This window comes from Gobius niger, assembly GCF_951799975.1.
Source record: "Gobius niger genome assembly, chromosome: 19".
NCBI lineage: Eukaryota > Metazoa > Chordata > Actinopteri > Gobiiformes > Gobiidae > Gobius > Gobius niger.
The window spans coordinates 18,270,136-18,298,076 of NC_136870.1; the positions used below are offsets into that span (position 1 = coordinate 18,270,136).

The following is a 27,941-nucleotide window of genomic DNA, read 5'->3' on the forward strand; positions in this document are numbered from 1 at the left end:
AACAAAGAAAAAAAAAATGTGTACGCTAATACAAAATGGTGCAATAGTTCAAGATATAAATACATAGCTTGACTTAGCAGTTGTGAAATCAAACAAAATCAGTATTATTTTTTAATACATGAACCAGGGTACAATCCAGCTGATGACTTTGGGACTTCTACATTTGATATTGATAAGGTTTAAATGAGAATAAGTATACATGTTCCCTGCAAACACATTTCTATGATAAAGCTACTGACTCTGTTGTTTAGACTTCTATAAACATTCTGTACTACATGTGATCCATCTGTTGGTTTAGCAGTCTTCTCTCTAAAGCTTTGTTCCTGGAAGTGCAAAAAATATGTAATGTGCACTGGACCATGTTTTTTTTTTTTTATATTCAAATAATCCCCCCCCCCCCCCCAAATGATTACACCATAACAACAATCCAGTCAAAGATGGTCACGGTCAGTGTTCTCTGACCTTGTGGACGATTGTTTGCACCACTGGAAATGTAGACCTGCAATTTACCTGTGCCATGAACACGTGCTTGCATTAAAAATTTCATGTCTGCAATAAGGTTTGAAATTCTGACAGTCGGCCAGTCAGTGAACTCAAAACGTTGGTCACAGACTTGCCTCATAGAGCCATAAACCTCCTCAAAGGATGTGTAATGCAATCGGGGAATAGTGGAATGGTTAACTCACATCATAAAGCTTACTGTATGGCAGAGCTAACCGGCAGAGGTTGACCGGGTCAGAGTGGATTGAAACGGAGAAGAGCAAGCACATAACCATTATCTCCAGCAATAAAAATACTGCGATGGGGGTAGCCTTGTGTGCATTGTTTATCACTGCATCTACTGAATACCTGAAGACCGCAATCTGTGAGTCCTGCTGGAAAGGAATAGAGAATTTTACCTTTCACACTGTCTACTATTGATATTGATCCCACCCATAAACCAATCATGCATGTCCTATAATGTTTAGTGCATTTATTACTAATCAGGATTGTTTACAAAACACATACCCCATTTTAAGGGAGATGAGAGATAATTAGTAAAATGTTTCCAAGATTTATTTATTTGTTAATCAGAGCAGTATATGCTGCATATGCCCATTCCAGTTCTCCTCCTCAGTTTCGGGGTCAATAAACTCAAAAGTGTAAACAATCCCATTGTTTCATTGTTTGAATAAGGTGAGGCAGCAAAGTGTAGACAGGGAAAAGGTAATATCCGACTGTTTTCATCAAGCAGGTACCGGCATGCAGAGCCAGCACCATAGACACACATACAAGCTATCAGTGGACAAGAACACAGAAGATAAAAAGATATTTTTGGAAAACTCTGTTTAATTTACTTTAATTTAATATTGAGATATTTACATAGATAGCTATTTACATATTTTTTAATCTCAAGAATTATTATAGTCATTGGCAGTTTTTGTTGTTGTTTTTTTTAAATTGCCTACAGCCTATTTTTGCTCAACAATGGGCAAATAAATAATACAAAATATTGAGTTGAATTCAAAGGTTTATATACATCACGTGCATGTCTGTGGTAGTTTATGGGAGCTTATTTTCTTAAACTTTTATTTATTTTGAGTTTCTGGGCGGGCACGGAAATGAAGACGTCTACATTTGCACCCGGAAGTAAATATGTGTTGCACAAGGAGGTCAAAATGGCGGCTCGCTACATGTGAAGGGTAGAGATTGTAGAGACCGGCGCCGGTTATCTGCTTCAAGACTATGTATACATCACCATGTTGTCGCTTGTCAGGTAAACCGGTCCAATACCCGACACCCGTTTTACACTATCGACAAACCAGAGTGCCATCTCTGTTTGCGTTGGACTAAAACCCCAAGAGATGCTAACAACAATGCTAGTTAGCTTAGCTTTACTAGCTGTATGTTATGTAGGGGGTCACCTAACAAGCAAAGTAACATTGAAAGCACATATCAAAATACATCTTATGAATAGGCTGCCGATTTGCGAGTCCTTTCGAGGCAATAGATCTGATAGTTTGATGTGTTGTGTTGCTGCAGGTTTGATTGGTGCTAGTTTGAAGCAGAAACTCCTTCAAAATGTTCCTCGATGCCACCACAGTACTCGGACTATCATCAAACTTTACAGAAGAGACCCTACAAACTGGCTAACGTACCAGCACCTCAACTTTCTCAAACGACAGGTAACCCAGCACATTGTCCTGATGTGCCCTCTGCGCCAGCTGTTGCTTTTTCTGTGTCACCTGATATTTGCCCTTGCCTAAAATTAGGCTTACATAGTGATGCGTGTATGTTTGGATTAACATTACCTTTTGTTATTGCTGTAATGTGTTCGTTCTAATGTTGTTTTTTGTGCATAATATTCAGTACACAGTGATTTGTGTATAGGGAGGATCGCTGACTGTTGTTGTTTATTTCCGCGATTTTCACCGGATGTTTTGGTGACTGGTGGTGGGCAAACATATTATTATTGTCCTTATTTTCCTGAGCTTGAAGAGCTGTTTATTGAAATCACAGATCTTGTACAGCACCGATCTTTTCACAGATGCAATGCTCTGTTTGTGAATAATGCTTTGACCCACCGTATAACTATTAATATCTATTTAATACATTTATGTTGCCCATCAGTGCCTCGGACGTGACAACACGACGATCCCCTCATTGAACATGCACTGTGTTTGGAGGATAAATATGTCATAGTTGGACACATTTTTTTAAGATAAAGGGACTATACAGAGTTTAAAAATGTTAAAATTATGTATTTTCCTCCCCCTACATGTTCAAGCAATGTCCTAATGTATAGAGTGAGCCCAGACAAATTCTCCAGTTTATAAATACCCAAATCTTAAAGATGTATACACGCTGAAACAGCATCAATAACACAACAAAAAACAGTGATCTTTTTAATCCCAGAATTTTTTTTTAACAGCATATCATACCGACTGATATTCCACCGCTTTTCCCTTTTATTGTGTCAGTATGTCACAAAGAACAGAAGTGGACTGCACCAGAGAGCCTCCCCCAAACAGGTGCCGGTGGTGACTGTCCTTGAGGAGGCTGAGGACACGCTGGAGCGCCAGGTGCAGAGGGTCCGCTCGATAGACCAAGAGAAGGAGGATGTCACCGCTGATACGAAATTTGAAGTTGCATCTTCGGACGCTTCAACCAGTGATGCGGTTGCACTAGATGAGGAGTATCCCCACATCCAAGCGGAGACCAATCTGTCTAAAGAGGCGCGGCTGGATAGACAGTGGAAACAGTTAAAAGTGCAACTGAGTGATCTGCCAGATGTGTATGCAAGACTGTCCAAAATAAAGCTCACAGGTAGAGTGCAACCTGTTTATACTCCATGCATACACTAAATCTTCTCAAACTGTTTCAATTTAATATTAGAAATCCTGCATTGTTTTTATACTGTAGAATAATGCACTAAAATATGAAAAGTAGCACATAATACAACAAATAAGTATGTTATTAGTGTATTGCTGGGTTGCAGGTGACATCACAGCATTCTAAAGGCCTATACTATTACATAGAGGAAAAAACATATTTTTTTTAGGACAATTTTTGGTCTTGTACAGAGAGATCATGGACCCAGTGACTGATATTAATGATCAATTTTTAAATTCATATATTTTCTTTTTAGCTACGACTTGTGAAAGTGTAATGCTGTTAATAGGAAAAAAAATGGCTCCTGCCCCCCGTTGGGTCCGATGACATCATCCTATACCAGAACCCGCAACCCAGCAATATGTGTGTAATTGTGTTTTCAGTTATTTTCGTGTTTAACATATATGGTTTTGTTGTTATTGACTTCATCTAGCCTTGGTGGTAATGACAACAGCAGCCGGATACGCCATGGCTCCAGTCCCCTTTGACCCACTCATCTTTTTTGTCTCATCTCTGGGAACTGGCCTCTCCTCATGCACTGCCAACTCCATAAACCAGGTCAGTTATTTTGTTGTTCTGCTCTTCAATTGAATCATGTAAAGGCTAACCAGTGACACTAACAAAAGCCTTGTTATTTTACCAAACAAATAAACAAACACGTAATTACATATTCTTTGAACTCCTGTAGGAACCGCAGTTTGGCATTATCCTTCTTGCATGCACCTTTCTATTTCCACTCGAGTTTCACAAAGGTCGCAGCCGCCTTTTAAACGTCTCTCACATACCTTTCTGGCTACGTATTTCAAATATGCATCGAAAGACTGTACTATGCTATTATTATGCCTCGTGGAAAGCTTTCTTTGCAACTGCTAACAAAGAAGAGACAGAGTGGTTGCACGCTTGAAATGCCTGACATAAGTGGGTCTTCTCTATTAGTTTAGCGTTGACGTTGCACTAAGGAATTCTCTCCGAGAGATATGAATATTAGCGTAATGGCTGCCCTCACTTTCAACCCCAAATTGAACTCTGCGTCGTCGTGTTAGTGGCCTGTAATTATGCAGCCCTCCTGATTACACTGCCGGTTCTTCACCCCGAGGGCCACCCACACTCCCTCTTTTTTAGTCCCAAGTTTATCTAGATTGTTCCGCAGAACGAGTGCCCTCTTTGGAGTTACTGGCCACTTCATAGAAAATACAATGATGTTGATGAGGTCACTAGTGCCTAATCTCAAATAGGGTCTATAAATGTGTGGATGTATTTATGGTCAGGTTTCTCAGCAGGTTATTCTGATGCTACATTGGTCTAGTGCAAAAACCTCAATCCCTCTGGGGCTTTTGACCTGCTGTTTTTTTTTGTATTATTAATTGCTGCAATGTATTGTGGCTCTTATTGCACTGTTTCTTTCAATTAATCAAGTGCCTTTATAGATCTTTAAAGTACATGGTTTGTACACAATAAGACCCTATGGACACCAAATATTTTGTTGTTTTTTGAAAACATCGCATAAATGAACTGCTTTTGCTCTTTGCTAATTGAGATTTCAAGAGTGATTTCAATTCTGTTGCAAAAAATCCTAGACCACCAGTAAAAGCAAGGCTTTTTTGCACATCGAACATAGATCTTCATTGTTATTGCTACATGTCAACTCTAAAAAACAAAGTTCAATTCTCAGTCTCTATTTTGTATAAGCCTTGTTTGACTTCGACACCTCTGCTTTAAACAAACATGTCTAACTTTGTTGACGTTGTCGCGCTTGAACAGTCAATCAGTGCATCTCTTGTGCCGTAATTGGTCTGATTGTGGCCCGTCCCGAGCCGGTGCCCCCTCCTTTCACTGAGCAGGTGTGTAAATAGCCCTCAGGTATTTGAAAAATGTCTGTCCCGGACCAAGCCACTGTCAATTATGGTGTTGAATGATGTAAGAGGCCGGTGTCCCGTCTGCAGCGCGGGTGTCCCTCTATGTGTGGGCCCGTCCTGGTGCTGGACCTGCCAGTCTTCATTTTGGACTATTACTCAGCCTCAGGACAAAGACGAGGCAGTGTTTTTGGTATTTGTTGAAAAATCTTCACTCCCTCTGGCACTTCCTTTTTGTCTTAGGTCTTTTGTGTCTTGGGTCATTTTCAAGGTGCTACCTATGAAGTTCACCTCAAAATGACAAATGTTCATATTATGTTGTCCTCTTTTACGGGGAGGTATTTCTGCCAGCTTCCTTTTTTCTGATTTAATCAATAAACAGTATGTTAAAGCCATGCGGAATAAACGTTCACCTTTTAAATAAAATAGAAGCATTTATTTCATTACGTTTTTTTATTGATGAATAATACCGCAGGAAAATATCACTTTCTCATTTTGAACAGAAAGAACAGAGTTTAATATTGCACAACTTGCTGGCTTAACTCTGGGAAGTATTAAGTTGGTTTGCTCTGGTAAAGGTACATTCCCACGGCTTGTCATGTTTGTGACCTAAGTTATATGTAGTGTATAAGTACTTGTGTTTTTGTCTGTGTGTAATTATAGCCACCGCAGCAGCAGGGACGTCATGTGTGTAATCGTCTGTCACAGTGTTTTGACACGCCGTAGATTCTCTCTGAGGCCCGCCCTGTTCACCTGCACGGCAGAACTGATCTAATTGTTTTGTGTTTGTCTTTCAAAACCCACGACACGCGGTGCAGCAACGCATCGTGTCCCGCTCTCATGTGCTGCCAATGCTTTGTGTTTCATCTGCAGATTACAGTCCTTACTACTGCGGCTAATTGTGATCAAAGCGTAATGACTTTAAAGAAAAATCTTGACAAGAAAATAAAAATGTGCATGTCATGTCCCTGTTTGAATTGACTTTGTTTTGCTCCTCCCTTGTATAATCCTATAACTTTTCAACTTTCACTCATGCATAAGTTTTCCATCGTGGACAAAGCTTTTAAGACCGTCACCTACACTTTGTACTTCTGCTTAAATCACTCTTGTGTAAATATTTCGGCTATTCTACCCACCTCAAGAGTACTGAATTCTGTATTACCACACACAGAATGCCCAAAGGGGCGAAATATGCTTTAGCATTTAGAAGTAGCTGCCAGACCTTTGGCAGAGCTGTCACTGTAAGCCAAGGCTGCTCTTTGTCCCATTGGGAAGTACCTTCAGGCCAAACAGAAAAAGTTGTGGTTGTTTTCTTTTCAGCGTTAAGGAAACTGACGCAGAGGAGTAAAGCACCCAGAGTCACGTAACAAAGGCATGTCTCCAGTGTCTCACTGCAGTCACTCGCACAACTGATGCTGTCATGTCTGTGATGGTGCAGTCATCTCCTACGCTGAAGGATGTAATTATTGAAGCTTTGGAGCAAGTGGCTTTTACGCTGCAGCAATTATAGTTTTGTGGACACATCTTCTGTCATTTTTGCCAGACACCTTTGCAATTTAGTGTTTATGTGGCTCTAAAATGCACGATGAGCACGACTTGTTTTGAAACAGTGGTCGTTTAGAAATAGAGTAATTCAATCATAACACTCTTTAGAAACTGAGCTGTGAATATCAAAGATGGCATAAAAAAATCAATGTTCACCATACTTAGGGCGTCGTCCAAAAATCTAATTGTTCCAATTTTCTAATTTTGAAAAGTACCAGTTTGCTGTGAGTCATTAAGACTTTTTGTTGACAGCTTTCTTTGTTAGTACCTTAAGTAGTAGGATTTTGATTCACATGGATTATTGGAATTAATCTTTTGAATTTAGAGACCTGCCAAGCCTCTTTTTTTTTCTTCTTGGGAGTGGTGTGAGAGTATTGTGGCTTCTGCTTTTAAAAAGAGACGTATCACACAAAATACACTTGGAGCGTCTAATCATTTTTGCAGCATTATTCCTTTGTCAAAAAGACACCTGTAGTTAGTAGTAAATATTATTCACATAGATTTGAATAATCCTGTTCACTTTTGCCGTTTCCTCTTCTACTGCTGATGTGCACACAGATTTTTGCATCGGGGGGAACAGAAACTGCCCTTAACATTTATAAGAACTCATTATCCATCAACCTACCCATTCTGAGCCATCGATGTGCTTGCATGCCATTAGCTGAAAGTGAAAGTTTTACTGATTTATAATTTGTCATTCCTGTTAGTGCCTGCGGGGGCTCACGGCCTGTTGGAAATCCTACCCAGTCAAATCACACATACTGTCCCTATGTTTTAAAACGTAAAATATCGGTACTCGAATCAGTCGCTGCTATCTCCTGATATCTCCGGGACCAAAAGTGATATAGACTTCCCTTTGCCTTTGCATTGGAAAGAGCAAAGTCACGGCTTTAAAACGAGTCCTCATAGGCCTCAGGGGAACAGAGAAACATCGCAATGGAAATTGGTTAGCCACAAGTTTGTTGAATACATTTTTAAGTTTCACTAAACATTAATCAATATGGACATGATGTATGTCTTTTTTTGAAGCACAGAACCTGGAGAATTAGTTTTAGCCTCCACAATTGTATTTTTGATCGCAGGGCAAAATGCGGCGGCTAATGCTAATATAGTAATGCTAATGGCAACTAATCAAAGCTGGGACAGAAACTTTGATTGAATCACCTTAAGTAATAACATAAAATACTGCTGGAGTGGCCAAATATTTGTGTTTTTACAGGATTATAGACGAGACATTTGGAAAAATCGTCCAAAAATATAGGTCAAAAATATTGGCCAAGCATATCGGCACCGGTCAATTAACATCCCAAAAAATCGGCATCGGCCTTAGAAAATCCATATCGGTTGACCTCTGATTGGTGCTTGCATTGTTTCCCATCTTGCGCATTGGACAAAAGCTTTACGTGTTTTGTTTTGATTAAATTGTAACCTAAACCACTGGCATTTCTTTTAATCAAAACGAATCTTGGGCCACAGATCCTCCACTAATTTCACTTAAGTCACAACACAATTCCTGCGGCACAATTCTTATATTATATTTAAAAATCCGTTTGTGTCTTGAATTCCCAGAGCCCACACAGGTGCCTCAGCCGGTCCTTTTCTTACTAATTGGATAATTGTTTCAGTCGGGAGTTGAAGCGGGACCCTCTGAGACCTTTGAGAAGCCCGGGGGTCCCAGCCGTCATAACAAGCCTAAATCGTGTCTGGTTGAAGTCACATGTCCAAAGCGAATGTTTGTTTTGGGGAATTCCTGGGTGCGTAACTGTGACGGTCAGTTTCCCTTTGCATCCTGCGGTGAGCTGTTGTGAAAGTGGCACAGATCTAAGGACCCCTGCCAGCCCCTCACCCTTTCACCCGTCCCATGCGCTGCTCCCGTCCTGCATAGGGATGTATTATTTACAATTGTATGCAGCCTTAAGGTTTACCGCAGGCTGTCAGTCATTAGCATTCGTCCCCATTGCCAAGACGTGGTTAAAAATATATTCCCGTTTTAGGCAGTGTATTCTTGTATACTGTATTCTTTGGGGCTGCGTAATTTGAATACGTCCAAGTGATGTTGTATTTTTAGTCCCATTTCCTTCATCTTTATGTCAAACAGATAATTCGATGTGGCACTTGGTCTTCTTTAAATACCATTGGAATAAATATTTGTCAATCACCTTATGCGCTATTTTGGAAATGTCCTTTTAAGAGGCTCTAAATATTTCAGATATTCAGCATGGAAAATGCCTGACACTGGAGACATTTCTCCTTTTTAACATGAAATTATCTCAACAAGAATATTAGGCAAAGCATTCCTTGAAATTATTCTAATGCTTTTTAGACCCAAAGTTACTCAATGAGGGGTGTTCATATGTAATAAGTTAATCAATTCAGTCATAATGGGCTTAATCGATTTAACCATTCACCTTATTCCATGAATTGTGCCCGCCCTTTTCGCAGGTAACATAGGGATTGAGAAGTCCAGATAAAATCAGTTACTACACAAAAGCAAAGCCGATATCAGGCGGCGCAGAGAAACGGTGCCGTGCTGACTTGTTGGTGCAAGTGACCATTGGATGTTTTGCACAAATCCATCTACTTAATGTCATATTTTTCCCTCGTTCTCAGTTTAAATGAACGGGCTTTGCGCTCTACTGGAAGTGTCAATACAATGGAAAAGCCGAAAGTGGCAAAAAGAGGCAAAAGTGGGCGGGTTATGATAGGAAAGTCGTTTTTATCGACACAGTTGATATTGAAGGAAGGAAGGAAGGAAGGAAGGAAGGAAGGAAGGAAGGAAGGAAGGAAGGAAGGAAGGAAGGAAGGAAGGAAGGAAGGAAGGAAGGAAGGAAGGAAGGAAGGAAGGAAGGAAGGAAGGAAGGAAGGAAGGAAGGAAGGAAGGAAGGAAGGAAGGAAGGAAGGAAGGAAGGGTTTTATTTGTTATTGTACAGTGTACAACAAAATACTCCATTTCGTTTATTCCATTAGCCAGAACAACAAAAGACGTGTGCTTAGCTGTGAGTCTCGCCCGTGTACCTCCACGTTTGTCCCTTTTTTTGTTTCCTGTAGCTCCTCATGTGAAGCCTCCACTGCACTGCAGGTGTGGGGGAGACTCTTCAGTGTTTCAGAAGAAGTAACAAAAAGCTGCTTTCTTCAGAAACATTATGGACTCTTTGCAGTAAAAACATCCACCCCATAATCAGCAAAAGACGTACAAAAGTATCCAGTAAAACAATGTGGAACACAAAAACCACAAATGCAGTTCACAGAAAAAGGCAAAAAATTCAGCTGTACCAAGAGAGAAGGAGGTTGCTACCTGTTTACGCGTTAAACTATTTGACATAGTTTTATCACAAAGGCAATGATATAAAGGACCATATACGTTTTCTGATTTTTATGAAAAATGGGGTTAAAACTATGAAGAAACTAACAACCTTCAGTTATACATTAATTGCTTGTTATTTCATCAGATTGACAATGTTAATGTCGGCCGGTCAGCGCACCAGAGACTCTTCTTTACCCAGACTTTGGTGCTGATTCGCCAGGCCTCATTTCTCAAGGTTGCCCCTACAGGGTTGCCCCATGTGAAGTTTTGAGGGGACCTCTTGGGAGGACCATTAGTTGTAACTAAAGCCCAGGCCGGTTCATTTTAAACCCTGATCAAAGATGATGAAATGCTTCCACACCGAGAGGCACTGACAGAAGATACGGTTTCAAACGCTTCCAAATACCTTCAACATGAGGACATGGCTATCAATGCTATTGTGGACCTTTCATCATGCTTCCATACAATGCTCATATACACTTTGATGTAACAACCTTGAAAACATTATATAAAGATATTTTTTTAGCAATCAAAAAGAAACTGTGGATGTATTCAAATGGGCTGGTTTTGGCACTACTTTTTGCATTTCACCAATTTTTTTTTTGTCCCGTCACAATAATAGAGATTAAGTACTGCTATCATAAATTGTTTATTTAATTTATGAATCACTGCATTTTGTTTTACTTGATGTAGAATATACTTCTTTGTCCAAGTCCAATGTCCATTCCTCGTCGCTTCCTTCAAAACCACAGGATAGATCCAGTCCTTGTGTTATTCCTTGCCATATCCGTTCCAGTGGCTGCATAATTGACTTGTCTCTGGATCTTGTTTTGGGCCGGAGGGTCAATCGCATCAGAAGATCAGCTTAGCGCCGTAGCTCCGAGCTGTCATTACTTATTCTAAAGAGCTTGTTTTCCAGGAGCTTAGTTAAAACAAAACGTCAAGGCGATCTTTGGCATTGACAGCTTAAATTTTTTATTTTGATAGGCCTCATCAAGCTCCGAGCAGAGAGAACGATGCAAATCCCCTTTAATTGCCTTGAAAAGAAAAGCTTGATGGGCACCTCTCATTCTGTGCTGGATTTGAATGAATATTTAACAAGACCGTGCTCTTAAATAGTTAATTTCTTCCTGGCCCTTTTGTCTTTGTGTCTGTTTCACTCTGAGCAAATGGGCTCTTTTGCTGCATCACAACAGAGGCAGATGTTTGCTGTGATAAAGGCTACAGGGTAAAGCCACGTTTCAGATGCCCCGCAGATAAAAGCCAAAGGGGAACAGAGAGCAGATCCAATTGGCACCACACCAGTTGCTCACAAATGTATTTTATATTTAGCAAGCAAAATATAGCTTTAAGAGTATAGTGTTATGCAGAAGACATGGCACAATTGCGAATGTATTTTCTTGTGTGTTCATTAGTTGAAATTTTCGTTACCTATGGCTCTTCCCCAGACATGTCCTTTTGATGTGAGCCTGTAGTAAGCCTTACCCAAACACTTCAAAAGAGGCAGAAAGCGTGACTTCTCATTGACGCGCCCCACAACATGTTGTCATCTTTGTGCAGCTAATACTTAAGGCACACACTTCTCCTCACACGCGAAGTGTGCCAGAGCTCGATGCTGCAGCATGTTTGGGCAAATCCCTTGCCACAATAGAGCTGTCTGCCTCTAAAGGTGACCAGACTAATGGCAGGCGGAGCCCCTCCCAACCTGCTCAGTCCTTGGTAATTTAGTTTGGGGTAAAATGTTGTTATTATAGGTGTCAGACTCCCAATTACATGACTTGGATCTCTAGCATTTCAAACGCGTCTATCAAATTTAATATTAATGTTTTTTTGGAGAATCATACTGTTGCTGTAACTGTCAAAATGTCACTATGAAGTTGAATCTAACCCTTTGAAAATCTTCTTTTGAGTCTCCGGAAACCTGTACATTCATGAAAAGCTGTCAATTTGAGAGATCATATTGTGCTTCACTGTTTCTTGTTCAATGCAGCTTCATGTTTAAGCTCATAAACACGCCAGCGTCCTCATCTCAAAAAACCTTACCTATTGGTTTGGCTCCGTCACGCTCTGCATGAGAGACGGGTACATCGAACCAATGTCTGTGAAATGCCAGCTCTTGTAAAAAGAATGTTACTCAATAAAGGCAATACTAAGCTACCAAATGGAAGATCAGCAAAAAAAAAAAAAAATGCAGGTTTTCTTAATCATATTGCCCACTCCCATGCTAACGTTACATTTCTGTCACTCTACACATACATTTGGATAATAATAAGCCTTAGCATTGGCCTTGAAGTCTAAAATGTTCACCTGCTGGCTCTCACCTGCCTCTCAGACAACCATTAGTTTGGGTGTTGGTCCCTTTGGCCCTGGCTCTTCAATTTAGGCCCAAGATGCTCTTCAGAAGAATCTGCTCTGTAATAATATGCAACCTTAAGTTACATATCGTTAGCCACATAGCATAACTGCCTAAGTCATATTGTATTGTTAAAATGGCAATAAGAGAAAAACAATGTGTTTCCTATAAAACGTCTTTTTACATGTTTTCCAAAATCAAAACAAAAATGAGTTAGGCAATTATGCTATGTGGCTAACGATATTATGTAACCTTAAGTGTTTTTAATATAAAACACTTATTATGTTTTGACAATTCTCCATGGTGGAGTTTGTTTTATGTCAGTCTGTTGTTTTGTTTTTATACCCAATAATGTCTAGTCTACTTCCTGAGATTTTGAGATGTTGTTGAGGCTTTTGACAAAGAATTACCAGATTGCAACACAAAATTACAGTGCTCTTAGCTTGTAGCATATTAAGATAATTTAGTTGCTGTCATCGTTAGTCACATAATTGTGAGACAGTCATTATGATTGACTAAGACATTCAACATTGTCTGTCTGCGTTTTCACTTTGTTAGCCTTGTCATAACTTTTTGTCAGATCCTTGGATTTTTTTAAAGGATTGGCACAGACAGTAATTAGTCAAGAACATAAAAAAGCGTCACAAGCCCGTCTACTTTTGTACTGTTCCAAGGTTGTATTTGACTTTACTAGTTGCAAAGTTTTTGAAATGATTGAACCTGTCTATAAAGCAGTCTTCACTATATTCGTCTTTCACTAGTTTCATAGAAAGGAACCATTTTCAGTGCGAATAACATAGTCTTCAAAGTTCTAGCTTTTCGACACAGCCATCCTCTGTACTGTGAGCGGAGGTTGTCAGTCTCCCACACTTTTGAGTCCCCCCCCCAAGGTTTCTCTCTTACCATTTTCAGGTTCAGTATCCCGAGTACTGCGCTGTCAGGCCGGATATCTGTTTCTTTAGCGGGACACATGGTGGAACCTGTCAAAAAGCCAACAGGACGACTTTCCACTTGAGATGATGTTGCGAGATGATGGGTTGCGGAGAGTGGTGGAAGCAGTGGCTCTCGCGGGTGCAGTCAAAGCAGTGAAAGAGCAAACTTGCCTCCATCTCTTCCAATTTGTTCCAGCAAAGCAAAGAGAGCTTGTGTCTACTACTTATTGAATTATTTAGTCGTCTTGCTGCTTCTCAACTTTCTAGTCCAGCAACATGAAGTGGATCTCAATTTCTTGATATGATGAATGCGTTTTAGCAGCCACTTGAATTGATAAACAAGCATACAAAAAAAGAAAGTGGTCACTGCCAGTGCCTATGGATAACTTTGCTGGATTGGAACAAGCTGCTAAAAAATCACTTTAACAGTTGAAATGTGCCTCTGTGATATAGTGGTTTGGTAGTAAATGGTACTAATTGCCTTCAATTTGGTCTTTGTTGAAGTACACCCACCAAAAATGCACTTTAGGCTAATCCGCCAGCGAGCTACTACCAACATCCTCGAAAGTGAAAATATGTTTACTGGCAGAGATGCACTGCCAGGAAAGAAAGAAATTCCTGAGACCAATATCAGTAACATTACTTCCTTGGTGGATATCATACTGTATTTCTACACTAGAATCATGTAGAACAAACAACTTGCCCATAATGTTCACTCACCAAAACCCTACCTGGATTAATGTTGTGTTTCATTCACAGTGGTTTTGATTTGGTTGTTTCTGCTGAAGTGCTTCAATGTATATTTCCTGGATTTGTTTTTTTACATAGACAGAACATATGACGTGGAAGACTCCTCAGCATTTTGGTCTCAGCACTTTTCTACCTTCATTAGGCCCAAAGCGCTCAAGGAACCTCTTCACTCTCTCATTCATACACCAATGTACGCTGACACTGCAGGCAAGGCGGGTGAAGTGTCTTGCCCTAGGACACAGCGACAATGTGCACCTGCAGGAGCTGGTGAACCCCACAACCCCCAACCTTCCGATCATGAGTGACCCGCTCTACCAGCTGTACCACTGTCCAAGCCCATAACCACCACTGGGATCTGTTCTGAGCACTTTTTGCACTCAATCTGCATTCATCTCAGTGCCATCAATTTGTCATCATGCTGCAAAAAATGAAAGCTTATATATTCAATTCAAGATGGAAAATTCCCCTTTGCTGCTTGAACAGGTTTCTCCACTCAAGAGCCCTGTCCATACACAGAAATTATTATTAGTGATAAAGACATAATATATCAATGCTGAAGTGCCAAATAACGGGTTCATAAGCCACAAGTATGTAGGGTATGAATCTCCTTGAAATGTGAAAATAATTTTTAAAAATGTGTCTTGTACGAGTTACATCTTAACATTATAATCTCTTGGATCCTGCACTTCATTTTTTTTATGACCTTGGACGTAGATAGTCTTTGGATACTCCCAGACAATGTTTCGTGTCTTCTCTCAAACTCCTCATTTTGGTTGGAAAGGCCTGATGAATGAGCCTGTCCCGATGAAGAAGTGCAGTTAGCTCTGGGTCGACGCCACAAACACAGAGACGGACCAAAGTGCCGACACCTCCCGTCATGTCGGAGCGCCCTTATACCTGTCCACTCATTATCACTGCTAATTATCACCCTGCGTATTTCCAAGAGCTTCAATGGCCTGTTTGTTGGACCACAGGCTTGTCATACAAACCCGAACCCCAATCCTATTTCCCTGCGGTCGGACACAGCTGGGCAGAAAAATTCTAAACACTTGCGTTGTATTCTCTAAACACAGTCACAGTCAAAGATCTTTTTCAACTCCGCCAGCCCGTTGAAAAGCCGTCGAGCACATGTCACGCCGGTCACACCCTCGTAGATATTTGCAAACGCCTGCCAATGGAGGAAAAGTTTGTTTATTTCTCTGTAAGCAAATGACCACACACAGTCTATGGATTATGGGTTATGGTTCTCGCCATATTTATGTCTTAAAAATATCAAAAACTTCGTCTATATTATAACTGGAAGTGGAGCAAAAGAGGAAAGAATGCATGCTGTTTCATATGCCGTATTTCAAATTTCCATTGCCTCAGTGATACAAAGCAAGACTTACTAATACTGCAAACTCATTGTTTGTTTTGGCTTGAATCTCACTGCTTCACTCCCTTTTGTGATTAAACTGGGCAGGGCAGGCATTATGGCTCAGAAATTAATGCTTTCCTTTTGTTACCTATTTTATTTTAAGTTATTACATGTCAAATGCAAGTGCAAATGTGTTTTTTTTTCTTTAAAACCTCCGCTCAAATCTTGATGTAGTGTATTTTTATATACTTCTAAGTCACCCAAGTAGTTAAATATCGCTGTTGTGACATACAAAATTGAAAGCTGTCATATTGATGAATCCTACCCATGTCTCGTAACCCTGTGAATCCTTTGCAATAGGGGGATGAAAGTTAAATATCACTGTTTTTATTCTACAAAAATAACCTTTTCCAACCTCAAAGCCGTCATCAAGAGTTTTGGTGGGTAACTCGTGTCCTCCCTCTCACTAGGAGGCAGTATGGCACAGGCACAAAGCGGCATAAATGATGATGCACGTAATACGCTGTGACAATGCGTGGCACAGACGCGCTGGAATATGCGCGATCAAATATGGCGCCTCCTCAAAACAGCCACTTCTTCAAAAGCCCCCCACTGCCAACACTGCAGACGAACTCCCCTTGAGGAATACACGCCGCTCATCCGTCTTCAGCCGCGGAGCAAAAACAAGGATCTTTTTTTTTTTTAACTCGCTGATGAAGGGGCCGCGAAGCTTCAATCGATTTTTTTTTTTTTGTCATTTCAATTTTTTATATCTCTCGCTTCCAGAAAGACATTCTCCACATGGTTCGTATTTTCCTGTGTTTTTAGTCGAATCTCTGCTTTTACTTTTGCCAGTGCTACTAACGCTGATAAACCTTCCCTTGCTCCTATTCCAGATTTTTTTTTTCTCTTTCTCTTAGCATCGTCAGAATGTTAGTCATGTTTTCACGGTGCAGTAAGTCGTCCCAGGTCCTCACCGCCAACGGGACTGATTGTCGGCGGGGCAGAGGTAATTGGCTGATTAACATGAGGACAGTTTAGCACTTCACTGTCCCACACTCGCAGCATTAATCAAGGGCCGGGGCGTGCCAGCTGAACCCCGTCCAAAAGCTCTGCATCCACCTCTGAGAAGAGAGAGGGGAGCACAGCAGCTTAAACCCAACACACGCTTCTCCAAAAAACAAACCCCAAGCTTTTGAGCACAACGTCAAGAACAGCGAGGACAGCCGTTTCGCATGATTTCCACGAGTTCGGACAGTTTTTTACACTGATCTCTTCGTGTTTCTTTTCTTTGCATATCCTTTTGCACACTAATCCCTTCTCAAAGACATTAGAATTCTGAAAGGAAATCTGACCCTTTCTGTCGAGATCAAGGCGTATTTGAGAGATTTCTGAGTTCGGATTATTGAAGTGCTTCAGAATGGAAGCGAAATAACCGTATACAATGACAGTTTTAATCAATTTTGGTGTATCTTAATGAACTTGTTCGCTCAAAGACATAATGACACCGCCAGTCTTTCGTTTCGTGGACGAACCTTCTGCTGTTGAGTCACTTTCTGGTGAATGCCAACAATACACAAACCATGGTACACACTGTCCCGAGGCGCAAATAACGTGTTCTTGCAAAACTCCTCAACACTTGTTTGTCAAATACATCCTGTTTCCCGTCCGTGTTGAGAGGGTATTTCAAACTGACACAGCTGAGCAGGAATACTGTCTGTCACTCACCACAGCTTTTAACTCATCGCACGCAGCATATAATTTCCGTCCTCAGAAAATCTTTAGGCTTTGTTGCAGACACGTGAATCAGTCGGTGTTGATGCTTTAATGAAGACTTTGAGATTGTTAAACAGGTTCGTTGGGACAGCACCACAGCAGCAGCATTTGCCACATAGCTACGATAAGTGCCTTGAAAGATAAACCTTGTCTATGCAGCAGTGCACATTTTTCTTGGAAACATTGAAAGAAACATGAATGCTTCCCAAACATTGTAGCATTTGTTTCATTCCGACTCCAAAGCCTCCAACACGCCTTGATTTGAAACTGGATTGACCTCAGAGGATACAGTTTGCGAACATCTTTTTTATCAGATCACGCCACACGTTAGTTCAAAGTTTCCCCGTGTTTGCTTTCATTTCTCGTCCCCCGAACGCACACAGACGCGTTTGCCGTTTTATTACGAGCGCTGTACAAACAGGTGACACTGACAGGTGATGAGTCGGGCCTTTTGTTTTGGCTGAGCTGGCGCACCTGGGCCCGCGCCGACAGAGGAGGGAGAGACATGTTGTTTAGCGCCGACCGAGCTCCCTCTGAAGCCGGGCCATGCAGCTGCTGCGCTGTTTGTGCTCCGCGTCTGTGTTTGGGCCCGTGTCTCGAAACCCCAGTAAACACGAGGAGTCGTCACTGCAGCGCTGCTTTGAACCGACGCTTTGATTTAGTGGAGAGCAAGAGTTCAGAAAGGTAACGTTGACAATCTTGATCGTTGACATTGAGGTTAACTTTGGTTGGTCATTGATCAACTAAATGGTCAATAAGGCAGGAGGGAGCGCAACATGAAGCGTTAGTAACACCCTAGTAGTGATTCATAACTTTTTTGTCTCGCATTCCCCTTGAGTGTTTTATTTACTCGAGAACCCCATTCCGATAGATGTTGTTGATTATTTAGAAAGTCATCAAATACAAGTACTAGTTATTTATGAAAATAGACATTATGACAATGCGGGTGTGCAAGAGCGATGTCATTGTGACATTTTATTAAACTGTTTAAACACTGTATGTTCCATTCACTTTAAAGGTGCACTATGTAACTTTTTATGTGAAAAACAAAAGACTTGACGTGTATTTGACCTTCAAGTGACTCAGTGGCGTTTTGGGTGCAGCATGGCACCTTTGCCTTCCCTCACAGTGGCCTTTATGAAGCTCCAGAATCAATTGTTTTAAGGTTTCTGGACAGTTTCTGGTACGAACCCCTAAAACAAATGATCCTAGAGCGTCATAGAGGCCACTCTGAGAGACAGCAAAGCTGCCCATAATGCCACAGAGTCTTTAAAAGGTCAAATGCGCGCAAATATTAATTAATATTGGTTTTTTCCACCTAAAAAGTTGCATAGTGCCCCTTTAACAACAAATCAAGTCATTTTGTTTTGTTTTCAGATAATTGTGTCAAACCAAAACTTAATTTGGAAAATGAAAACATAACTTTTGAACATTTATAAGTTACGTGCATTTTTTTTGTTTTTTTTTATGCTGAGATTGCAGAAAGAAATGTGTCTCAGTCAGATGGAAGACTTGTGGTTTTGCGATATACAGCATTGTAGCTTCTTGCAATACGAGTTTCGATATTTTTTGCAATATATTGTGCATCCCAAGTCTTCATAATAGAAAATAAACCCATTAAAACTCATACATTTGACGATTCTGTACTTTGTTTTCTTCAGTCATTGGTTTTGTTTCTTCTTGTAAACATGCTTTTCACTTGTGTCCAGACATTGAGCATTGCTACCATGCATGAAGCTTTTCTTCCAAGTGAAAACTCGTCAACATTGCAAATATTTACCCCAACAGTAGAACTAATCCCCTCTGTCCAAACCTTCTATTTAAACTGCCAAACTTCATCTCATCTCTGAAGCTTTGAGTTGTACAACCGCTGACGCCTTCATTCTCTGGGTTCGGAGTCTCCATAAGCTGTAACCCCCAGCCCCACGGTAGACCACAATAGGAAGTGGCTCCCTGCGGCCTGTTATCAATCGAGCCCTGGCGGTTGGCGTTGTGTCTTTGATTTTGCTGAAGCTTTGGCAGCCGCACTCCTCCGCTCCTCACTCTGGTCCCGCTTTCCGTTGCTCGTCATCTGGCGGATAATTGTTCCTACAGTTATGGGCTTTGTGTGAGCGAGTACATGTGTTTGTGGCCCTAATTGAAAGCAGCAGCCACTTCCGTTTTCCTTTTTTTAAATCCCACCGAACGCCTCTCTACAAATGTCTCAAGCTGGACCCCAACAGAAAATATGGGGTTCTTCCAAGCGTTTGATTAAATTAGAGTATGAATCCAAAGCAGTGATTTCTGAACCCTGTTGTGCATTTATGAAGCAGATTTGAATCAGCGGTTGGCTTTGTTTTCCCACTGAAATATTCACCCAATAAACAAGTGTACAGAAGTCTGTTATCAATCAGTTGCATTAATGGATATTGGATTGGACTCTTTTCCATGAGAACTTTCATATACCGAGAGAGGATGTGACCTTCGTTCACTCACAACCAGAAAGCCAGTTCCATTCCCATACCAAGTTATTTTGTTATATATTATGCTAGGAATCTAAACATGTGAATAGTCTTCATTGTAGTGTTGACCTTGAATTAAAATATTGAACATTTCCATCTATTTTCACCGGCACTTCTACATTATGGTAAATAACAACTATATGTACCCGCCTTTATGTTCTGTTTTTACTGCTCTAAAAGCCATTATCAGCAAATGCAGTCCATTACCTCTTACAGACAACCTAATGTAGGTGTAAACGTGCATAATTCCCTGTCACGCCATCCATTTCCAACTTGCTGATTTGCAGTTTCGACACTTAGCCGTGACAACGCTCCGGAGCACCTATAAACACGAACGGCCCAATTATTCTAATGCCACCGCCGCAACACGTGGTGGATGTGCAGGGAATAAATATAATAACTGAAAGGGCGGCTGATGGGATCCAGATGTACTGCCGTGGCTCAACAAGCTCCGAGGCGCAAACAAAAGCACGAGTGGACAAACTGACACAACAAACAGTTATATTCACGTCAGCTCCGACACACACACGGCCTTGTCCAAACAGAATGGTCTCAAAGTCCTCGCTCCCTGTTGAGTCACAATGCACAAGCAGCTTTTCACAACAAGTGCTTTACAATCGATGATGTTATTGGGAACTAAGTGGACTCTTTATTTGCGCGGTGCTGCTCGGAGCTTGGCGGAGAGCCTGCAGCTTGTTGCTCTGGCTCGGCTACAAAGTGGCTCTCTTAACTCCTGCGGCCCCTGACCTTTGACGCATTTCCTGACCCAGGAAATAGAATTAACACCTCGCTCAACCTTGAGGTCCCAGTGCTGCACACAGCTGTGTGTCAGCCCAGGCCTGCCATAAAAGCAGCGATATCAACCTGAGAATATTTGAGTAACAAATGTCGATCATGAGCCCGAGTAAAGTGGGATTTGTTTTTGGTCAGTTTTGTTCATTGCGTGTAATGTTAGGGTTATCGTTCTTATTATGTATTCTCTAAAAATCTGAATCTGAAATTTCCTTCACATACTGTAGTTTCCTAAGAAATTAAATGAGTCAGCTATACCTCAAAAATAGTTAAAAATGTCTTGGAAAGATTGCCAAGTTTTTAGTGAACCCATGGGTAACTTGAACTTTGATCCTCAGGGGCCTCTGTAGTTTGTCACTTTCAGCCTAGCTATGGAAAAGTCTAGATAAAACCAGATGTGGGCTTTTAAAAGATGATGAATAAAATCAGACAATTTTTTACACCATATTTATGTAAGGCTTCATTTAAAATATCCAGCGCCATTATGAAAAGTCTAATATATTATAATGAATGAAGACGATAAATCATCATTACATACTTTTTGTTTTGTTTTGCTTTTGTCTGGACACGATCCGTCTTGCATATTTCGACCATTTACTGTAAAGTGGAGCTTTTGAATACGAAACTCAATACTTTCTGCCAAGGATTTTTAATAATATTCTGGCCTTTCAATGACACATCTGCAGTAAATTTAGACAGTGGAAGTTTAGGGAGAGAAAAGTGGATTTTAGATCTGCTTATTAGATATTTTTATGAGACATATTTCAGAGAAGATGGATCTCGATGTAACACATTCTGGGCACTGTTTTTATCATTAGAGACTCTTACAGAAGGCGGCCGCAAACACACACACACAACACACACACGTAGCTTAGCCAGTTCCTGCCTTTTAGCGCCGCATGTGTTTGTATTTTAGTCACACATTGCCAATCTCATGGGAGCACTTTGAAGCGCACTCCTCCACAGCGGACCATAAAACGGGAGGATAAGGAGTTTTTCACAGAGTCGTATGCAGAGCAGGCCTGGCCACCTCCACCACCTTCAACCTCCAGACCGTTCACTTCACAAGTGCGACCGCTGAGGTTTAGCCCGACCATGCTGCTCCAGATGTTTAGAGAAATGCGACCGGAGTGCTGCTTATTGTGTGAACTTTCTAAATCCAGGCAGAGGGTTTTGGACATTGAAAGGAGCATGTCTTCTGTGTCAAATATAGTTCGGTTTGGTGTGAAATAACAAGTTTTATGAAAGTTTAGTACCAACCTTACTTTAGGATGTACAATATGGCAAAAAAGCAAATAATCACAAAAGAAAAAGGCTTCCCCTCTTTTCATTTTAACCCCATAACACCCTGCCTTAACTGAGCACATTTTCTCCAGTTCAGCTTTACCTAAATCTAAAAGCTTCTCGACTGGAGAGCAACATAATGCTTAATTTAATAGCTAATACCCACCAAAGTGATCCGGATTGTCGCTAGGTTTTTGTCACATTTTTTACATGTTTTTATTATGTTTTTTTTTAACATGTTTTTGTTGCTTTTTTAGAGCTTTGTTTCGTCGCCTTTTTTTGTCATGTTTTTGTTGCACTTGTCACTCTTTTTTGTTGTATTATTGTTGCTTTTGTCACTTTTTGTTGCTCTTTTTTGTGGCTTTTTCATCACTTTTTCCATAGCTTTTCTGTCGTATTTTTGTGACATTTTCGTCGCTTTTTTGTCACATTTTTGTCGTCTTTCTATTGCTATTTTGGCACTTTTTTTTCAAGAACCTTTTAGATTTGTGTAAAGCCAAACTAGACAAAATGTCCTCGGTTCAGGTGGGGGTTAGGAGATTAAAAACATAGCTTTTATCTCAGCTAAAGAAAAGCTTTTCATTCCAGTATTTTTTAGCACTAATAAATCCTTCCTTGTCCCCTGGGTGCTGTCACTGCCACGAAATTGGTTATAGACTTGACTATTTACAAGCCCCATGACGATAATTTAAATTGACCAAAGATGAGATTATGTTTTCGATTGTTTACTTGGCCCTAATAGATGTCTAAATTGTCTTCTTATGGATCCACAGCACTGTTCACAATTCAAAAAGGATTAAACGGTCAAATGGTTCTGTGCGAGTGTGAACCAGAACCAGTCATACTAAACTTAAAAATCCAGCCTCAAGGGGTGAATACAGTGTTTCTTCAGAAAGATATTTTGCTGTACATTGCGTTCGAGACAAGTCTTGTTCCCGTTCAAAGTATTTAACTAGTAAATAAAGAGGTTTTGAGTCTAAATTAATTGCTTTTTTCTTCTTTTCCACAGTACTTCGAAGTACCGTTTGATTCCAACATGAGCCGCACCAAGAACCGCCCCCTGGTGATAGGACAGATCAGGTACATGCTTTTTTGCTATACCTCAGTAGATGTTTATTTATACTTACTGTACTATTTTACTGTGAATTTACTTGTTTAAAGATTGCTTGCTGCTGAGCTAATGCAGGACTCCAAATAACCTAATTCAGGCTGTAGAGTACAACTAAAATCTAGATGGAACAAAAGCCTCCACTGCAGATAAAAATGTCAATATTTATGAATGCTAAGAGCTTATACCGAAAGCCCATTGAGACGAATGCTTGTGTGGCCTAATAAAACAAACTCTAAACAAAGGCGTTTTCGACCCAAGTAGTGTGTTCCCATACTTGGAGTCTCGGACACGAGCGGTCTCGTCCAGTTTGAGGAATTTATGTCTGACACGGTGTTTAAAATGTCCTGTGATGTTATTGAGCTGGTGAGTGGAGCTGTTCACATATTCTGTAAACACAACGTCTTCTCCAGCTTTTAGCCCGACTCTCACAAGACCCGTGTTTGGGTCCATTCAAGACACAGTTAAAAGTCTCTCGGGCTCTGGGCCTGTCCCGTGTTGCCTCTCACTCTTGCGTCCGACGGCAGGCAGATGGGACGCTGTAGAGGGTTGTCAAACACCCATCACAAGGACACCTTTTACTCTCGCTCCGTGTTGTTTTTAGCGTGAGGCTTTGTATATGTCACATGATGGTCCTCAGCTCGGCTTTCAGGCATTGTCCCATACTTAATTTGTACAACAGGGGGAATGCCATACCACCGTATAGAAGGCGGTGTTGTTTGCTCTGAAAGTGGAAAAGCATACTACAGTGGTCTCGAATTCTTCCAGGACATGAGAAGGTAGCACTGTAGGTCTACATCTACGTACAAAACTTTTTCACCAAATGTCAGATTTATATATGGTTTATTACGGTACAAGTCAGTTTTCAATAGTATTTAAGACTATAAGTCACTCTTTTTTTCATAGTTTGGCTGGGGGTGCGACTTATACTCAGGTGAGACTTAAATATCAAAATATATTATTTCACATGTTCGTTATTTTCACACTGACAGCCACTAGAGGGCGCTCTAGGCTTGTGTACCAGTATCTGCTACTCCTGTACCACTGAAAAAAAGAAAAGGAAAAAAAAGGTAATCGTGCAGCAGAAAAAAGGTTGGAGTGAGCGAAGGACTGGTGAAAAGCGTAGGTTGCTCTTACTACAATGAAGAAAACAAATAAGCTAATCGTGGGCTAAAAGCTAAATGGCCTCAGCTTGAAGAATGAGTTCGCAAATGAGAGCTTGAACAATGTGATGCCGGGAGAGGCTTGTCAACGGTGCAGTTACGCCTCCATACCCAGGTAGTTGCCAAGGCTGGTGCGACTTGTACTCTGGAGCGACTTATTGTATTTTTTTCCTTTTCATTATGCATTTTTTGGTTGGTCCAAGTGACATATATCCGGAAAATACGCCATACTCTTTTTCAGTTCATTCAGGGTAAGCGTTTGTAATACATTTGTTATATTGTGAGAAAACGTCCAAGCCCTGAAAATGAAAAATGCTACGCTTGGTTGCACTATAGAATTAAGAATTTAATAGAGAAGGGCTTCACAATTTAAAACATATTTTTTTAAGATTACCAATTGTGCGCCATTGTTTTAACCAATGCCATACATAGAACTCGAAAATTAGTTCTTTGCTTCTATTCCAAAAGCTCAATTGACTCGAGAAGATCAGAAAAGCGTTTTCTGATAGATCGGGCATTCAATCCGCCTTTGTCCATCTTGAGATCGACCCCAAGTGTCTCACCTCGCTATTCACCACTTATCACTCTGTACGGCCCTGTCATTAAATCCTTTGTAAATAAAAGCTCAGATATCATTTCCCCTCCATGATACTGGTCACTATTAAACTTAAACTTGAAGGAGTTTTATTTACTCTGCGACTCCAGTGCCCGGCCTTGGATGCGGTCTCTTCAAAGCCTCTGTTTTCTCTGTGTGTTGACATTCGCCACCTGACGCTATAACTGCGGCCGCCCGCTCCGTAAGCCGGGCCACTTATCCCAGGCTCCGCGGGCCACATGGCGTCCTCTACCCTGGCCTCCCATCGCCAAAAGACCCCTCTCGACAGGCAGCTAGCACACCCCCAACCTCAGCCACATAAAACAGACACAACACCGCTAATCACATTAATGCTACCAGCAGAGGAAAAGCGCTGTTTGCTTTTTGAAGAAAATGCCTGCGTTCTGGCCAAGATTTTAATCAAACCTCTTTAATTTAGGGAGCGTTTACTGGTGAATTTGAACCAGACCTAAGCCGTCCCTGCTTTCAATAGAAGATGAGCTAAATGGGGGGAGTAGGAGGAAGTTCTCATCCGACTAAAAGCATTCGCCTCGGCGGTTTTCTTCGGCTAGTTTTGATCTCGCGGCGTGCGCACATGCTCTTCATCTCGCAAGGCTACTTTTATCCTCGACAAACTCTTATCAGATGAGCCGCCTCTAAGCCTCCCGTTTTGAGACCGTGCCACGCTCCCGCTCCGTCAGTGTGTGGCCCCTGTGTCTGTGTACACAATCCAACTGCACTTTTATCATGCTCACGTTTGCAAAGTGCTGCCGACTGACTTATGACACACTTACAATACATTTTTATCAGGTCCTGTTTGATATTTTTTGTTCAAATATTTCAACTCCTTCAAAAGCATTTTTTTTTTTTCAGATAAGGGTAGAATAGTAAGAAACTACACTTTTGTTTTTGCTGCATTAAAACGTACATCTGTGGCATTGTGCTGTGTGTTAAGCTAAACATTTCAATGTGGACTTTTATTGTGGCCAGCCTGAGCCACACCTTTGCAATATTCATGCAGTCTTATCAGCAACTTGATTTTCCACATCTGTATGGTTGGATGGAAAATAAAAATGATTATAAAGCAGAAATAGAAAATCAACTTCACACCAAACTTTCAAGGGAGTTTAGTTACGTCACAATTCCATTACCCAAATGAATGTGGTTTGAACTTTTTACAATTTATTCAAAAATAAAGGAAGAGAATATAACTTTTGACTAACCACCTCCGGTCTGTTCCGTCCGCAGCCCCCTCCACGCCGTCTCCTTTGCCGCGGCCTGTGGAGTTTCTGGCATCGCTTTGCTCACTCTGGCTGTGAACCCGTTGACTGGTTTTCTTGGGGCGCTCAACATCTTCCTGTACACCTGCTGCTACACGCCGCTCAAACGCCTCAGCATCGCCAACACCTGGGTGGGGGCGGTCGTGGGCGCACTACCCCCCATCATGGGCTGGACCGCCGCCACTGGTGCACTGGAGCCCGGTAGGTCTCTACTAATGATCAATTAGTGGGGGCAGATCTATATACGCTGCCCAAACCCAACCCCAAGAAGAAAAGAAAGTTGCCACCTGGATTTAACTAAGCAAAAAGGTGCGAGGCTACTATGGGATTATTTCGGCGTGCTCATAAGTGTTATGTGCTTAAGGAAAGAGGTCAGCTGGTTAAACTGACGGACAAGGTAATTCCCTGAATTCACATTTTTTCTTTCCCAAATGTACTTTTTTACCTTCCCTGATGGCACGGGCTCAAATAGTGGAAGAGTGGTTCAGGGACATCAATTGCAAACCTTAACCCCATTGAGCAGCTTTGGGATGTGCTGGAGAATGGTCTGCACAGTGGTCTGGCCCTCTCATCATCAATGAAATATAGAAACGACTTTGTCGCACCCTATCAAAACAATGCCACACTAATACATGCAAACTATTATTTTCTGGAAGACTCAAATTACACTTTTTAAAGGCTTTAGAAAGTACAAAGAAAATAAGTAACTGGGTGTTTTTGTGTTTGGATTATTTATTTTTAGAGTGTATTTTATGCCTTTTAAGTAAAAAGTGGAATGTAACTTCATGCTCTTCTTTTTTATTATTGCATAAAATATAGAAAAACACTTCAAAGTCCTGCACACACTTGATCAAAAGTTAAAAGCCTGCCCCTGAAACTGTAATTACACAGAGTTGATTCTTTAATCATTGCTCTCTTTGAACTCTAGGTGCTTTGTTGCTGGGTGCCTTCTTGTTCAGCTGGCAGTTCCCCCACTTCAACGCCCTCAGCTGGAACCTGAGGGAGGACTACTCCAGAGGGGGTTACCGCATGATGTCTGTCACCCACCCGGCCATGTGCCGACGAGTGGCTTTGCGACACAGCGTGGGCCTCGTCGGGCTGTCCACATTAGCGCCTGTGCTCGACGTCACCACATGGACTTTTCCCATCATCTCCCTCCCCATAAACCTGTACCTCAGCTTCCTGGCCTTCCGCTTCTACCGCAAAGGAGACCGCAGTAGTGCGCGCAAGCTGTTCTTCTGCAGCTTGTGGCACCTGCCCATGCTGCTGCTGCTCGCCCTCACGTGTAAAAAGCCCCGCCGTGAACAGGACGCCCCCTCTCCAGACTCTGCTGCACTCCCTGTGTGAAGCCAGTGAATCCATAAGAACCATGTTCAACCACCAGGGCACCGCTCACTCTTGGGGGGAACACATGACAGACATATGAGACAACAGTGATTTTAATTCAATCCAGCGGTTGCTGAGAGCTGCTCAGGAAATGAGCTGCAAATGTTGTGGACCCGAACAGCTGATTACAGAAAACACACTGAATTATTACAGGCTGTAATCATTTCAATGTGTCCTGTTTATTCTGTATTTATTTATAGAGGTCACTGATTTCGGTGCTAAAAAGGATTAAATTACACTGTAAAGTGTTGGTTGCAACGTTGTCCGTATTGCATTTTATCAAATGCAGAACAGGAGAGGAAGGTGGAGATAATGTGTGATGTATAAAGTCAATAAAAATAGGAATAAATATCTATTTACGGAGCAGCTACAACACTTTACACTCCTTCTAGCACTTCTTTCAATTCTTTCAATATTCCGGACTCTGAATAAGCCTCATTGTACTTCGCTTTGCAGCATTTGCACTGATGTGTCTTTTTATGCCTTTACATGTTGGTTTTATTCATAACAGTTTGCTTCTACCAAATCAATAACTCCTCAGACAGGACAAAAGTGATTCATTAAATGTAATATATCATTGCCTGTGTCAT

The 27,941-nt window shown here is 41.2% G+C and overlaps 1 protein-coding gene across 1 annotated transcript; it reads left to right on the top strand.

The window, feature by feature from the left end:
• Positions 1-1,637: 1,637 nt before the first annotated feature.
• cox10 (cytochrome c oxidase assembly factor heme A:farnesyltransferase COX10) lies at positions 1,638-27,883 on the top strand. The gene is made up of 7 exons (XM_079577214.1): positions 1,638-1,756; positions 2,023-2,165; positions 2,961-3,306; positions 3,806-3,930; positions 22,829-22,899; positions 25,934-26,166; positions 26,894-27,883. Exons 1-7 carry the CDS (start codon positions 1,726-1,728, stop codon positions 27,310-27,312), a joined length of 1,368 nt encoding a protein of 455 aa, XP_079433340.1. The 5' UTR covers positions 1,638-1,725; the 3' UTR covers positions 27,313-27,883.
• Positions 27,884-27,941: the final 58 nt, after the last annotated feature.

Excerpts from the sequence above, each read along its gene's own strand:
- cox10 (XM_079577214.1), top strand. The coding sequence starts at position 1,726 with ATGTATACATCACCATGTTGTCGCTTGTCAG. Across the intron at positions 3,931-22,828 it reads CTGCCAACTCCATAAACCAG|TACTTCGAAGTACCGTTTGA; the intron begins GTCAGTTATTTT and ends TCTTTTCCACAG. Across the intron at positions 26,167-26,893 it reads CACTGGTGCACTGGAGCCCG|GTGCTTTGTTGCTGGGTGCC; the intron begins GTAGGTCTCTAC and ends TTTGAACTCTAG.